The sequence below is a fragment of the Schistocerca gregaria genome, chromosome 7 (assembly GCF_023897955.1).
Source record: "Schistocerca gregaria isolate iqSchGreg1 chromosome 7, iqSchGreg1.2, whole genome shotgun sequence".
In the NCBI taxonomy this organism is placed as follows: domain Eukaryota; kingdom Metazoa; phylum Arthropoda; class Insecta; order Orthoptera; family Acrididae; genus Schistocerca; species Schistocerca gregaria.
The window spans coordinates 119,821,617-119,836,534 of NC_064926.1; the positions used below are offsets into that span (position 1 = coordinate 119,821,617).

General features: G+C 41.1%; 1 protein-coding gene across 1 annotated transcript in view; it reads right to left on the reverse strand.

Annotated features, from left to right (window-relative positions):
* The window catches only part of LOC126282315 (myogenesis-regulating glycosidase-like), a 90,030-nt gene that overhangs the window by 12,849 nt on the left and 62,263 nt on the right, over positions 1-14,918 (reverse strand). The window contains exon 4 of the mRNA XM_049981972.1: positions 5,923-6,357. Coding sequence (XP_049837929.1) covers positions 5,923-6,357 — 435 coding nt within the window. The remainder of the gene's footprint in view (positions 1-5,922; positions 6,358-14,918) is intronic.

Genomic DNA, 14,918 nt, shown 5'->3' on the forward strand with positions numbered 1-14,918 from the left:
AATCCAACCATCAGAACTGAACGCAATAGCCAATAAAAATAGAATCTCCAGATTACAAAACGCAAATAAGCTCACTTGGAATCACTTTAATAAGAAATCTATTTCTGTCAATGCGAAATAAAGGAATTGCAACACAGTAATCCTACCAGAAGCACTTTTACTGCAGAAACTACAATGATTCATGGTCATACTAAGATCGGAGAGATTGAAAAGCAGGAAAGAAAAGTTTTGTGGAAAATTTTTGGACCAGTATTACGGGAAGGAATTTGGGTGAAGAGACCAACTAGAGAGATTTACAAAGACATAGAAACAATAACAGACACCACTGAAAAGAGAAGGATGAAATTTTACGTATATATCAGCAGGATGAACAAAAGCAGGCTCACAAGACAAATCTTTGAGATAGTAAAAAAGAGCAAAAACAAGACATAGTGGATCACTGAAGCAGAAGAAGAACTGGGGATCACACAAGACAACATAAACCATAGAGAATAGTTTAGAAACATCGTACAGAAACAAACACTTAAACAAGAACATACGGAGAACAGAATGGAGAAAAGGTGGTAGGAAGAACGCAAGAGATAACACAGTGAACGTATGGAGAGAATTTGGGAAGAAAGAAAAAGAAATAATGACTACTTAAGTTCAATCGCTCTCTCATAAGGGAATAATCGAAGAAAATAATAATAATATATGGGTGTAGGTGGTGCGTAGCGCAACAGGCATAACAGTATAACAAAATGTGTGTCAAAAGTGTGGGAGGGCCTAAAGTTCCAACAAAGGGTTTGGTTGACCACCATTAGGCGTAAGAGAAAGGTGCCCTGGCATATGACAGTTAACTAGGTACATTGCAAAAGAAAGTATTTGGAGTGGCAGCAGAATCCGCTCGTAATTGCAAGTGAGACTAATGGGATCTCGTGTTTGTGTGTAAGTTTTGGCTATAATTCATTCAGGTGTACTACACCGATGGTATGCACAATAGAGTGACCACTTCAGTGTAGCTTCGTCGGAACTTCCTCTTCGCATTCGAACAGGCTGTGTACAACTGAGCGCAATACAGTGGTAGCACGCAAGATTCTGTTCTTCGCCATATAGTCCCAGCACGGGTGATAAAGGGTAGTCTACAGAACCTGACCTCTCACAACTACGAGAATCTTCCGTGAACCCGCAAATCAGTGGCATCGCCCAAAGACCGCGGTGCCACACCGATATCAAAGACATTAGCTATGTCTCGCTGCTAATTGCAACGGCGAATGGGAAAGGCTGAAGAAGATGAATCCTCTCTGTGCACTGAGGCGCCCTCACAAGGAGGCAAATATAAAGCAGAAATTTGGTGTGCTCTGCCCAGCTGAAGCAGTGAATATCATCGACTAGGTGTGACGGTACGTCACACAAATATTGACATTTGTATCGCTTGTAAACCGTAGTTAACGTATTTTATGAATATAATTAGTATAAAAGATACAGTTAATGCTCTTGAATCATCTGACATGCAGCGATGATTTAAAAGTAACCATCTTTATTTAAAACATGTCTACGAAAATAAAAAAGGATCGTAAGGAGACGCGATTGTAGAGCAGAGGAGGAACGACGTGTTTTATGGTACACACACTGTTTTGTTTCGCGATACGGAAGACAGCCATGGAGCGGCTACACATAATTTAAATAAGTTATTCGGTATTCTGCTAAAATAAACTAATTATTGTTATCACAAAATGAATTTCTTTGTAATAGTTGCCACCTCAAATGGTCGCAGCGGCTAATTAGTTTTAATAAGCATTTTTTCAGTAATTTGTGCTGCGGGAAGCTCATCTTCCGATGCAGCCTCTGGTCGGCTATTACGCGCCAAAGTATTAATTTATTTTTCAAAGTGTTAACAGTAAATGTAAATTCAAGAGATATCGTTGTAAGAACCTTTCGAAATTGCAACAGATAATTAATTTACGTTAAAGTTCATGTTTTAAATTATAAAGATTCCATAATTTCATAAGTTCACTAAGTTTTATCTTGGCCGCTCCACGACAACAATCGAAATTCTCTCGAGCCTTTCTTTGCAATCAATAAATAGAAATTAACGAAATTATGTTCAATTCAGTTAACGGCAACTATATTTTAGTCATCACATTCAAAATCTAAAGTTGGTACATCAATAACTGCGGCCCTTCAATAACCCGTTTCATATTTCCTTATGTACGTAAGTAAAAGTGATAAGAAAAGATAACATCCGCGAGAGAAAGAATCAAATAATCATGCACTAACAAAAGAAAAATTCGTGCTGATAAATTAAATGGCCAAACTTTCAGGAAACATTCTTCACACACAATTAAAGAAAAGATATTATGTGGACAGGTGTCAGGAAACGCTTAATTTCCATGTTAAAGCTCATTTTAGTTTCGTCAGTATGTACTGTACTTCCTCGATTCATCACCAGTTGGCACAATTCAAGAAAGGTAATGTTGACTTTGTTGCTGGTGTTGACATGCGACTGATTGCTCTACAGTACTAGCATCAAGCACATCAGTACATAACATCAACAGGTTAGTGTTCATCACGCACGTGGTTTTGAAGTCAGTGCAATGTTTACAAATGCGGAGTTGGCAGATGCCCATTTGATGTATGGATTAGCACGGGACAATAGCCGTGGCGCGGTACGTTTTTATCGAGACAGATTTCCAGAACGAAGGTGTCCGACAGGAAGACGTTCGAAGAAATTTATCGGCGTCTTAGGGAGCACGGAACATTACAGCCTATGACTCACGACTGGGAAAGACCTACAACGACGAGGACACCTGCAATGGATGAGGCAATTCTTTGTGCAGTTGACGATGACCCTAATGTCAGCGTCAGAGAAGTTGCTGCTGTACAAAGTAACGTTGACCACGTCACTGTATGGAGAGTGCTACGGGAGAACCAGCTGTTTCCGTACCATGTTCAACGTGTGCAGGCACTATCAGCAGCTTATTGGCCTCCACGGGTACACTTCTGCGAATGGTTCATCCAACAGTGTGTCAATCCTCATTTCAGTGCAAATGTTCTCTTTACGGATGAGGCTTCATTCCAATGTGATCAAATTGTAAATTTTCACAATCAACATGTGTGGGCTGACACACGTCATTACCACAGATTTTCTGCGAACGTTTGGGCAAGCATTGTTGGTGATGTCTTGATTGGGCCCCATGTTCTTCCACCTACGCTCAATGGAGAACGTTATCATGATTTCATACGGGATACTCTACCTGTGCTGCTAGAACATGTGCCTTTACAAGTACGACACAACATGTGGTACATGCACGATGGAGCTCCTGCACAGTTCAGTCGAAGTGTTCGTACGCTTCTCAACAACAAATTCGGTGACCGATGGATTGGTAGAGGCGGACCGATTCCATGGCCTCCACGCTCTCCTGACCTCAACCCCCTTGACTTTCATTTGTGGGGGTATTTGAAAACTCTTGTCTAGGCAACCCCGGTACCAAATGTAGGGACTCTTCGTGCTCGTATTGTGGACGGCTGTGACACAATACGCCGTTTTCCAGGGCTGCATCAGCGCATCAGGGATTCCATGCGACGGAGGGTGGATGCTTGTATCCTCGCTAACGGAGAACATTTTGAACATTTCCTGTAACAAAGTGTTTGAAGTCACGCTGGTACGTTCTGTGTTTCCATTCCATGATTAATGTGATTTGAAGAGAAGTAATAAAATGAGCTCTAACGTGGAAAGTAAGCGTTTCCGTACACATGTCCAAATAACATATTTTCTTTCTTTGTGTGTGAGGAATGTTTCCTGAAAGTTTGGCTGTACCTTTTTGTAACACCATATATATATATATATATATATATATATATATATATATATATATATATATATATCAAATGGCAACGTAACATAGGTGCAGTATTATTACTCACGTCTCAGGTGGGCAAGTACTGTTGTAAATCTTGAACAGAGTACTTCAAGAGAAGTGTTTGTGACTGTATAACTCAAGCGACGCTTTAATAGATAATTACAGGGTAGATATTCAAGTAATCCTGTGACAAAGGATGGCATCAAGTTAGGTAACTCTATTACAGAAGATAAACTACTTTTCCAAGTTCGCTAATAATAACCTTTATTGTCGATAACCGGTTTCGGCAATTACTGTTACCATCTTTAGATATCGACAGAAATGTTTTTGCATATTTCTTAAAATAGTAGCAACGGCACCCTTTCTTATGAGTGTGTCCCTTAGCATTGACTTCCAAAATGTGCGGATTATTAAGTGTCGCTCGACCATTGTACGAAATTAAAACTCCTTACGCACAGTTCCTGAGCTAGCTGGACTGCTGGAAGCACTCAGGAACCTTAGAGTGATTTATCTTGCAGATTTCATATCAGTTTTACAACTACTCTCGATAATGTTCGAAGATTTCTGTTCACCAGTACAGGAGAATTGCCTGGTCTCGGTTTATCTTTGGTTGTGCCTTTATGTCTCCAATTCATGGTAACGTCATTAACAGAAAGGAAGGAAGGAAGATTGGTTTCTTGTACCGTCGTCTTCGAAGTCATTAGAGACGGAGCGCACGCTTGGATTGCGTCAAGGATGGGGAAGGAAATCGGCCGTGTCCTTTCATTCCAGCAGTTTCCTGGAGCCACTTAGTGGTCACGGAAAATCTAGGTCTGGATGCAGGTCTGAACCGTCTTCCTACAGAATGCGAGTCCAGTGTGCTAACCAATGCACCAACTCGCTCGTTGGTTAAATTGTCTTTGAGGGATTTGTTACCCTTATAAATCCTATGATTAGCCTTCGAACTCACTGCGGTGTCCTGTTGTTACTGCACCTATAATGACAATACAATACTCCCCGTCTTCTTTTATTCTGGTGTGTCTGCCTCTGGCCACACATAGTTGTCAATTCCGCATTATTTTAGCGGGGTAGGACGTCAAACGGGCCGACTTGGAGCAGGAGAGGCACCATAGGACATTTTAATTTCCACTGTCTATATACTTTTACAAGTAAATAAATAAAACTTTGTCAGAATGACCAGGAAGAATTCAGGATTCACACTTGTAGCAGCGGAAATTCAAAAGCATAACAAAATAACTTTTTTTTTACATGAGAAATTTCATTATTTTTTCACTTACTATTGGCTGCATTTGTTGCTATAGGTACACTTTTCTTCATAAGTAAGAGAGACTGTTCGATGAATTTTGCACAGCATACCAACCATACTTACAGGTGACTGAAATTCTACAATATTTAATTTATGAAACAATGAATGAGATGTTACGTTTTAAACTTTATGTTTAGAAAAAAATCAAATTTTGTAGTTTATTATCTCAATTTTTACCAAAGGTTTTAATAGATTTGGAAAATTCTAGAGTTTCATACACCTGTAAGTATGGTTTGCATGCTGTGCAAAATTCATCAAAGGATCTCTCTCACTGGTGAAGAAAAATGTACCTATAGCAACAAATGCAGCAATAGTAAGCGAAAAAATGATGAAATTTCACATGTAAAAAAAATTATTTTGTTATGTTTTTGAACTTCTACTGCTATGAGTGTGAATCCCGAATCCTTCCTGGTCATGCTGACAAAGTTTTATGAATTTGTTTGTAAAGTAGAAAATAAAATGTCCTGTGATGCCTCTCCTGCTCCAAGTCGGCCCGTTTGACGTCCTACCCCCTTAAGGGTGATCGGATATTTATCGTTTGATAGCATACAGTCAGCCTGTGTTTTTCTACTTTGCTGTGTAGGATTTGAGCCCACTGTGTCAACATAACGCAAATATTTTCAGTAAAATTCACACACTGCTGTTAAATTTCCTGGAGAATAAATCTACCTCCAGCTCTGACCAAGTTTCTCCCGTCATAATGTATGTCGAAAGTAATGTAGGACGATTTTCGTGAACTCTGCCAGACAGACACAGAGACAGAGAGTTATGTACCTCGCCGTCAAAGTCCCACGGCACGTAGGAGAACTGAATGGCCGGCATGAAGACGTTGGCCTGCAGCCAGCGTATGAAGAGCTCCTTGGTGAGGACGTCGCTGCCGTAGCCGTTGCCGCCCACCATGTCTGGCAGGACGAAGGGGTAGCCCACCATGTTCATCTGCAGCAGCGTCGTCACCAGCGAAGCCAGGCCGTTGTCGAAGCCCCACCTGCTGTCCTTGTCGAGCATGCGGATGTAGATCGGAAACTGCTGGCTTTGTTGGCCGACGCGAGCCTCTACCATCGGCCCGAACTGGGCGGCGATCTTCAGGTAGTCCAGTGTGTACTGCACCGGGTTCATATCGTCCGTTCTCAGAACGGGAGGCTGTGGAAGCCAGCTGGTCTCCCCGGCGTCGAATTTGAACGAGTCGATTCCCGTCTCAGTCTTGATTTTCTGAATATTTTAAGAATAGAAAAATGTTTAGATATTATTATGAAAGACCTCAAACTAATGACACATTTTGTAGTGTGATGACTGCTGTCTAATAGGTCATCACGAAAATTTCGTCACACACTTGAGGGGAATCCTCAGTCCAATTGCACTATGGTTTTTCCTAGCCTAGCCAACAATGCGCTCGTGTACAAGGAACGCGTCCTATTTCTGGGAATTTTCACCAAAAACTTGACTTGGCGCTTTCTATCACACCTGTCGACGCTGACACTGCGTCTTATACCCGACTTCCTGTAAGGCTTTAGAGGGCACTACCCCACAAAACAAGCACCTCAGTAGATTGTAGTTACCAAGGGGCTACGCCATTCTCTCACCCAAAGTATAGGTGGGTTTAAGACATTATGAATCTAACGCATTACATTTCTTTATTATCGCTCTTATAGTAGACGTAAACGAACGTATACTGATAACACAAACGGTTACGTGAGGAAAAAAGGAATAAATAAGTTGTTAGTAATGGATCTTTGTGACAGGTTGGCACTCAGTCAGGTTCGCTGCTTTTCCTGAGCCTTCGCCTCAACCACCGGGCATTTAAACTTGATGGAGATGAATCGAGCTGATAGGGATAAAGTGAAACTCGTAAGGGCCGTGGAGACTAATGTACTCAAAACCTCTTAATGAATTAGACAGGTCTGAAACTTTAAGACCCACAGGAAGATCCTTGCTGTATGTCCGTCTGTCCCACGATCATTATCTGAACGACAGCCTCAGATGTCTTTCATAAGCGACAGAAAGGTACGTGCAGTTGCCATAGAAAATAGAACATTATGAATATGGTCCATGCAAAATTACACTCTACACAAAAATTGTTCTAGAAAAGTAATGTTTTCGGATTACAGAAATGTCGAAATAGTATAATTTACAGCGAGATGAGTCATGCAACAACGAAAGAGAAATTTGTAGAATTTTGGAACACGTATTATGTTCGAGTATGTCTTTTCTGGAGACTAGAAATCTACTCTGTAGGAATCAGCATGTGTTTCGAAAAAGACGGTCGTGTGAAACCCAGCTCGCGCTATTCGTCCACGAGACTCAGAGGGCCTTAGACACGGGTTCACAGGTAGATGCCGTGTTTCTTGACTTCCGCAAGGCGTTTGACACAGTTCCCCACAGTCGTTTAATGAACAAAGTAAGAGCATACGGACTATCAGATCAATTGTGTGATTGGATTGAGGAGTTCCTAGATAACAGAACGGAGCATGTCATTATCAATGGAGAGAAGTCTTCCGAAGTAAGAGTGATTTCAGGTGTGCCGCAGGGGAGTGCCATAGGACCGTTGCTATTCACAATATACATAAATGACCTGGTGGATGACATCGGAAGTTCACTGAGGCTTTTTGCAGATGATGCTGTGGTGTATCGAGAGGTTGCAACAATGGAAAATTGTACTGAAATGCAGGAGGATCTGCAGCGAATTGACACATGGTGCAGGGAATGGCAACTGAATCTCAATGTAGACAAGTGTAATGTGATGCGAATACATAGAAAGATAGGTCCCTTATCATTTAGCTACAAAATAGCACGTCAGCAACTGGAAGAAGTTAATTCCATAAATTATCTGGGAGTACGCATTAGGAGTGATTTAAAATGGAATGATCATATAAAGTTGATCGTCGGTAAAGCAGATGCCAGACTGAGATTCATTGGAAGAATCCTAAGGAAATGCAATCCGACAACAAAGGAAGTAGGTTACAGTACGCTTGTTCGCCCAATGCTTGAATACTGCTCAGCAGTGTGGGATCCTCACCAATTAGGGTTGATAGAAGAGATAGAGAAGATCCAACGGAGAGCAGCGCGCTTCGTTACAGGATCATTTAGTAATTGCGAAAGCGTTACGGAGATGATACATGAACTCCAGTGGAAGACTCTGCAGGAGAGACGCTCAGTAGCTCGGTACGGGCTTTTGTTGAAGTTTCGGGAACATACCTTCACCGAAGAGTCAAGCAGTATATTGCTCCCTCCTACGTATATCTCGCGAAGAGACCATGAGGATAAAATCAGAGAGATTAGAGCCCACACAGAAGCATACCGACAATCCTTCTTTCCACGTACAATACGAGACTGGAATAGAAGGGAGAACCGATAGAGGCACTCAGGGTACCCTCCGCCACACACCGTCAGGTGGCTTACGGAGTATGGATGTAGATGTAGATATCATAGTTCTGCCTGAATATTGCTCCTACTGGACGATAATACATAAATCAAAGTATCTACTCCTTTTTTTCACAGATAAGCTGCATATATTTGACAACAGAACTAAAATTTTAATCAAAGGAAGTGCTTGAAGTACTGACTTAATTTCATTTGCTGTCCTTTTGTCGGCCCTGCTGCAGTTACACGAAACTCGTATAAAAATCTGAAAAAGTGTTTCTTGAGTATCTCGTAATTAGAATGAGATTTCCACTCTGCAGCGGAGTGTGCGCTGATGTGAAACTTCCTGGCAGATTAAACCTGTGTGCCGGACCGTGATTCGAAATCGGGACCTTTGCCTTTCGCGGGCAAGTGCTCTACCAACTAAGCTACCCAAGCACGACTCACGCCCCGCCCTCACAGCTTTACTTCTGCCAGTACCTCGTCTCCTACACTCAAAACTTAACAGAAGTTCTCCTGCGAACCTTGCAGAACTAGCTCTCCTGAAAGAAAGGATATTACGGAGACCTGGGGGTTGGTGGAGCACTTGCCCCCGAAAGGCACACAGTTTTAATCTACCTCGTAATTGTTTCTTATTCTGTATTATGAATGAACTAATACATATTTATCTGAATATCGTCACTGTGGATTGCTCTGTGAGTACCAGGAAGTCGAATTCGCTTTCTGACCAGCAATCAGAATATTCTTAGAACGGATTAAATGCTACTCGATTCAATTTGCTGCCCTGTAGGGCACTTCATTTCCAAGAAAGTGGAAGAGCAGTCAATAATGAATTAGCTACACGATCGGTTGAGAGAGATAAAGATTCTTTGTCCTAGCATTTCATTTGACTGTAGTTTGGTTTTGATCACGGTATTTACGTATCGATCGCTGTTTTTCATACGCATAATTCATGTGAAGGCAATTACAATAATTAATACAGCAAAGGCAGTAAAAGAAATGATAAACATAGTTATAGGTTGTACAGAGTTTCAGGGAGAGCATAAGCGAACAATTGACAGGAATGGGGAAAAGAAATGCAATAGAAGAAGAATGGGTAGCTTTGAGGGATGAAGTAGTAAAGGCAGCAGAGGTTAAAGTAGGTAACAAGACGAGGGCTAATAGAAAGCCTTGGGTAACAGAAGAAATATTGAATTTAACTGACGAAACTAGAACATTTAAAAATACGGTAAATGAAGCAGGCAAAAAGGAATACGAACGTCTCAAAAATGAGATCGACGGGAAGAATGGCTAAGCCAGGATGTAGAGGCTTATCTCACTAGTAGTAAGATAGATACTGCCTGCAGGAAAATTAAAGAGACCTTTGGAGAAAAGAGTACCACTTGTATGCACATCAAGAGCTCAGATGGAAACCCAGTTCTAAGCAAAGAAGGGAAAGCAGAAAGGTGGAAGGAGTATATAAGGAGTCTATACAAGGGCGATGTTCTTGAGGACAATATTATGGAAATGGAAGAGTATGTAGATGAAGATGAAGTGGGGGGATATCATACTGCGTGAAGAGTTTGACAGAGCACTGAAAGACCTAAGTCGAAACAAGGCCATGGGAGTAGACAACATTCCATTAGAACTACTGATAGCCTTGGGAGAGCCAGTCCTGACAAAACTCTAAGATCTGGTGAGCAAGATGTACGAGACAGGCGAAATACCCTCAGACTTCAAGAAGACTATAATAATTCCAATCCCAAACGAAGCAGGTGTTGACAGATGTGAAAATTACCGAACTATCAGTTTAACTGCAAAATACTAACATGAATTCTTTACAGACGAATGGAAAAATTGGTAGAAGCCGACCTCGAGGAAGATCAGTCTGGATTCCGTAGAAATGGTGGAACATGTGAGGCAATACTGACCCTACGACTTATCTTAGAAGAAAGATTAAGGAATGGCAAACCTACGTTTATAGCATTTGTAGACTTAGAGGAACCTTTTGACGTTGTTGTCTGGAATAATCTCTTTCAAATTCTGAAGGTGGCAGGAGTAAAATACAGGGAGCGAAAGGCTATTTACAATTTGTACAGAAAGCATAGGCAGTTATAAAAGTCGAGGAGTATGAAAGGGAAGCAGTGGTTGGGGAGTGAGACAGGGTTGCAGCCTATCCCCGATGTCATTCAATCTGTATACTGGGCAGTCAGTAAAGGAAACAAAAGAAAAATTCGGAGTAGGTGTTAAAATCCACGGAGAAGAAATCAGAACTAAGAGGTTCGCCGATGACATTGTAATTCTGTCAGAGACAGCAAGGACCTGGAAGAGCAGCTGAACGGAATGGACAGACTCTTAAAAGGAGGTTATAAGATGAACATGAACAGAAGCAAAACGAGGACAATGTAATGTGCTCGAATTAAATCGGGTGATGCTGTGGGAATCAGAGTAGGAAAAGAGAGGCTTAAAGTAGTAAATGAGTTTTGTTATTTGGGGAGCAAAATAACTGATGGTCGAAGTAGAGAGGATATAAAATGTAGACTGGAAATGGCAAGGAAAGCGTTTCTAAAGGAGAGAAATTTAACATCGAGCATAAATTTAAATGTATGGAAGCTTTATCTGAAAGTATTTGTATGGAGTATAGCCATGTATGGAAGTGAAACATGGATAATAAATAGTTTAGACAAGAAGAAAATAGAAGCTTTCGAGATGTGGTGCTACAGAAGAATGCTGAAGATTAGATGGGTAGATCACATAACTAATGAGGAGGTATTGAATAGAATTGGGGAGAAGAGAAATTTGTGGCACAACGTGACTGGAAGAAGAGATCGGTTGGTAGGACATATTCTGAGGCATCAAGGGAACACCAATTTAGTACTGGAGGACAGCGTGGAGGATAAAAATCGTAGAGGAAGACCAAGAGATGAATACACTAAACAGATTCATAGGGATGTAGATTGCAGTAGGTACTAGGAGATGAAGCTTGCACAGGATAGAGTAGCATGGAGAGCTGCATCAAACCAGTCTTTGCCCCGAAGAACACAACAACAACAATGACGGGAACCTAGGGAGGATGGAGGCATTAGAGAGACTGGGTTGTAACATAAGTATTTCGCTCAAGATTTACAGTGCTTCTCTGCAGCTCAAAAGTCAGCTGAATACCTGGTTAAGTACAGAACGCAGAAAAAAAAGAAACAAGAAGAGAGGCCTTGAAGAGAAAGGGGCCATCTGTAGAGGTGACATAAGGAAAGACGTTCAATTGAATATTAAGTTGCGTTTCCTGGAAGTTATATTTTGTAAAGTTTATGTGCCTTTTTCTCAGGATCTATGAAGGCTATAATTATGTAATTTTGTACGCGTATTACTACAAACCCAATAAATGTTGTCTCAAATTATGAGTGTGAGATGTGATATGTGGAAAAGTGCTTGGAATTCCGCCTGAATTTTATATTATGCTCACAGAATTATAATTAAAAATTATTAAAATTATCATATTAGATATATCCAAAAAACTGGTAAGAGAAGCTTACTACATGCAAAGATCTCAAATACAAAAAAAATTTGCTGAAGTCTCTTAAGCAGTTTCTGGGACAATGGTTTATACTATATTTTTTCAAAATAAAATTTTTAAATTTGATAAAAAATTAAATATTTATAATACAAGGAACAGTAAATGTATTAATTTTGTGTAAAGCATGGTACACAGTGTGATTGCCATATCTTCAAAACTGTGTATTTGGTGCATCTTTTAAATGTTGTTTCTTTTTCATGAATGTCCACCTTTAGTTCACAAATTCTTCGAATTTTTTATGTAAATTGTCTCTTACTGGCTGGCGATATTTGCAGAAATGAGAGGTTATTAATATTAATTACTATGACATATTTTCTCTATCGAAATACCCGTACAATAACCAGTTTTGCGTCGATTGTTCTACATTCAAACGAGTAATGATGGCTAGATAATGTCGCTGCCATAGTGCGTTGCCGGCCGGGGTGGCCGAGCGGATCTAGGCGCTACAGTCTGGACCGCGCGACTTAATGTATGTGATATCCTTAGGTTAGGTAGGTTTGAGTAGTTCTAAGTTCTAGGGGAATGATGACCTTAGCGGTTAAGTCCCATAGTGCTCAGAGCTATTTTTTTGCAAGTGCGTTTCACACTGCCAGGGTCATGGGTCTCGACATGGACGCTAGCTTGGCCTCCTTCCGCTGGTTAAATATATAATTTATTATCCCAAAGCGTCAAGAACAAGTTATTTTGTAAATAGTTGCATTACTTAGATTTCGTATAATTTTTTATGTCTTTATTCAAATATAAATGTGGGACATTTTCTTGCACTAATACTTTAGCTTAATTCTGTTACGCGTTATATTTAAGCTTTACTTAATCCCTTATACTAAATATGGGAAACAGCTTTCTCTCGTTTGAATACCGTAATGCTAACACTATTGGGGCTATCCGGCGATTTGTAGCTGTAGTCAGCTGACAGAATTACTGCTCATCGCGTCTCTAATGCGCCTCCCAGTATCGATGGGAAGCGTCGGTTTGTTACATGTTCAGAACAAAATGAGTTTTAAATGTCTATCCGATAGCGAAGTCCCAAATTTGACTATCTTGATTTTCCTTTAGTCGGTGTCAACAGTGACACGAAACACAGAGAAGAAGCGGTACTACGTCAGAACAAATCACAGCACACCGGTGGTGTATCCTTGTTGGCTAAGTATCATATGAGATGAGATGCACGACACAAAACTCAGCCATTCAGTTAATAACATATCCAATGTCTGGTCAAGAGTATCTAGGCAACTCATAATGGATATGCAACAGTAAATCACTGCTTTATGCCTACCACCTCTCATCTAGCGTCTACATTATGGTTTGTTTAACGTCTTGTACCAGTTAAACAATACCGTAAAACACGTATCAGTCTCGTCTACATTTTCTGTTAAGCTGATATGGTAAGAGACCCAGACTGACAGGCAATGCTTAAAAATCGGCCGAATAAGTGTTTTGTGAAACGCAGCTCATTTGCTGATGAATTACATGTGCTTTAGCTTTTCTTGCACATTCCACTTCAAATTGATTACTCTTAGGTATTATATCGTAATTGAAGTTTCCAGTTATACTGTAACAGAAGAGCAGATGGTTTCTCCTCCTATGTAATGACAGTATGTTAAGATCTGTGGAATTGCAGCATCTGGGCATGAGTGGAAACAGTAACAGCTTATGAAGCTTTTTTTAAGAGCTGTAGAATAACAGGATGTACAATCTTCCATATATTCTCCGACGTAGTTGGGAATTGGCTGCCAATACAGTTATTTAAGCAACTGGTGCGCTAAACTAAATTCACGAACACTGTAGCTTTATTGAGACATTTGCTAATGGCGAAATATAGAAAATGTGAATTAATAGTTCTCCAGAGCAACGATCAACTGGGGCTTGCTGCTGCACCCATTAATTATGTATCGCTTACACATCTTTCAGAATATAATTTTGTAGCGTCTCATACCTGGAAATATCTGTAACGTATTAAAAAACTAGAAACCCGCTTCGATTCGCAATCGAGGCGGGCTTCTAGTTTTTTAATATATTAATCAACGATTGCTGACGCGCTGCGATCTTGAAGGATCTTAAATATCTGTAACGCCTGAGACACAAGCTACAGCTACATCTACATCTACACTTTGCAAGCCAGCCTCCTCCACACGCCGTTGGGTGGCTTGCGGAGGGCACTTTACGAGCCACTGTCATTACCTCCCTTTCCTGTTCCAGTCGCCGGCCGGCGTGGCCGAGCGTTTCTAGGCGCTACAGTCTGGAACCGCGTGACCGCTACGGTCACAGGTTCGAATCCTGCCTCAGGCATGGATGTGTGTGATGTCCTTAGGTTAGTTAGGTTTAAGTAGTTCTAAGTTCTAGGGGACTGATGATCTCAGAAGTTAAGTCCCATAGGGCTCAGACCCGTTCGAACCATTTGTTCCAGTCGCGTACGGTTGGCGGGAAGAACGACTGCCGGAAAGCCTCCGGGCGCGCTCGAATCTCACTAATTTTACATTGTGATCTCCTCGGGAGGTATAAGTAGGGGGAAGCAATATATTCCATACCTCATCCAGAAACGCACCCTCTCGAATCCTGGACAGCAAGTTACACCGGGATGCAGAGCTTTCGCCTCTCTTGCAGATTCTGCCACTTCAGTTTGCTACACATCTCCGTAACGCTATCACGCTTACCAAATAGCCCTGTGACGAAACGCGCCGCTCATCTTGGGATCTTCTCTATCTCCTCTGTCAACCCGACCTGGTACGTGTCCCACACTGATGAGTATGTATATTGAGATTGGTGGCGCTTACTGGTCCCTGCACTGAGCTGTGGGTTGCGCGATGACTCAAAACAGAAAACCATTGAGTGTGACGTTGATGTGCGAGTGAGTAGAAATATT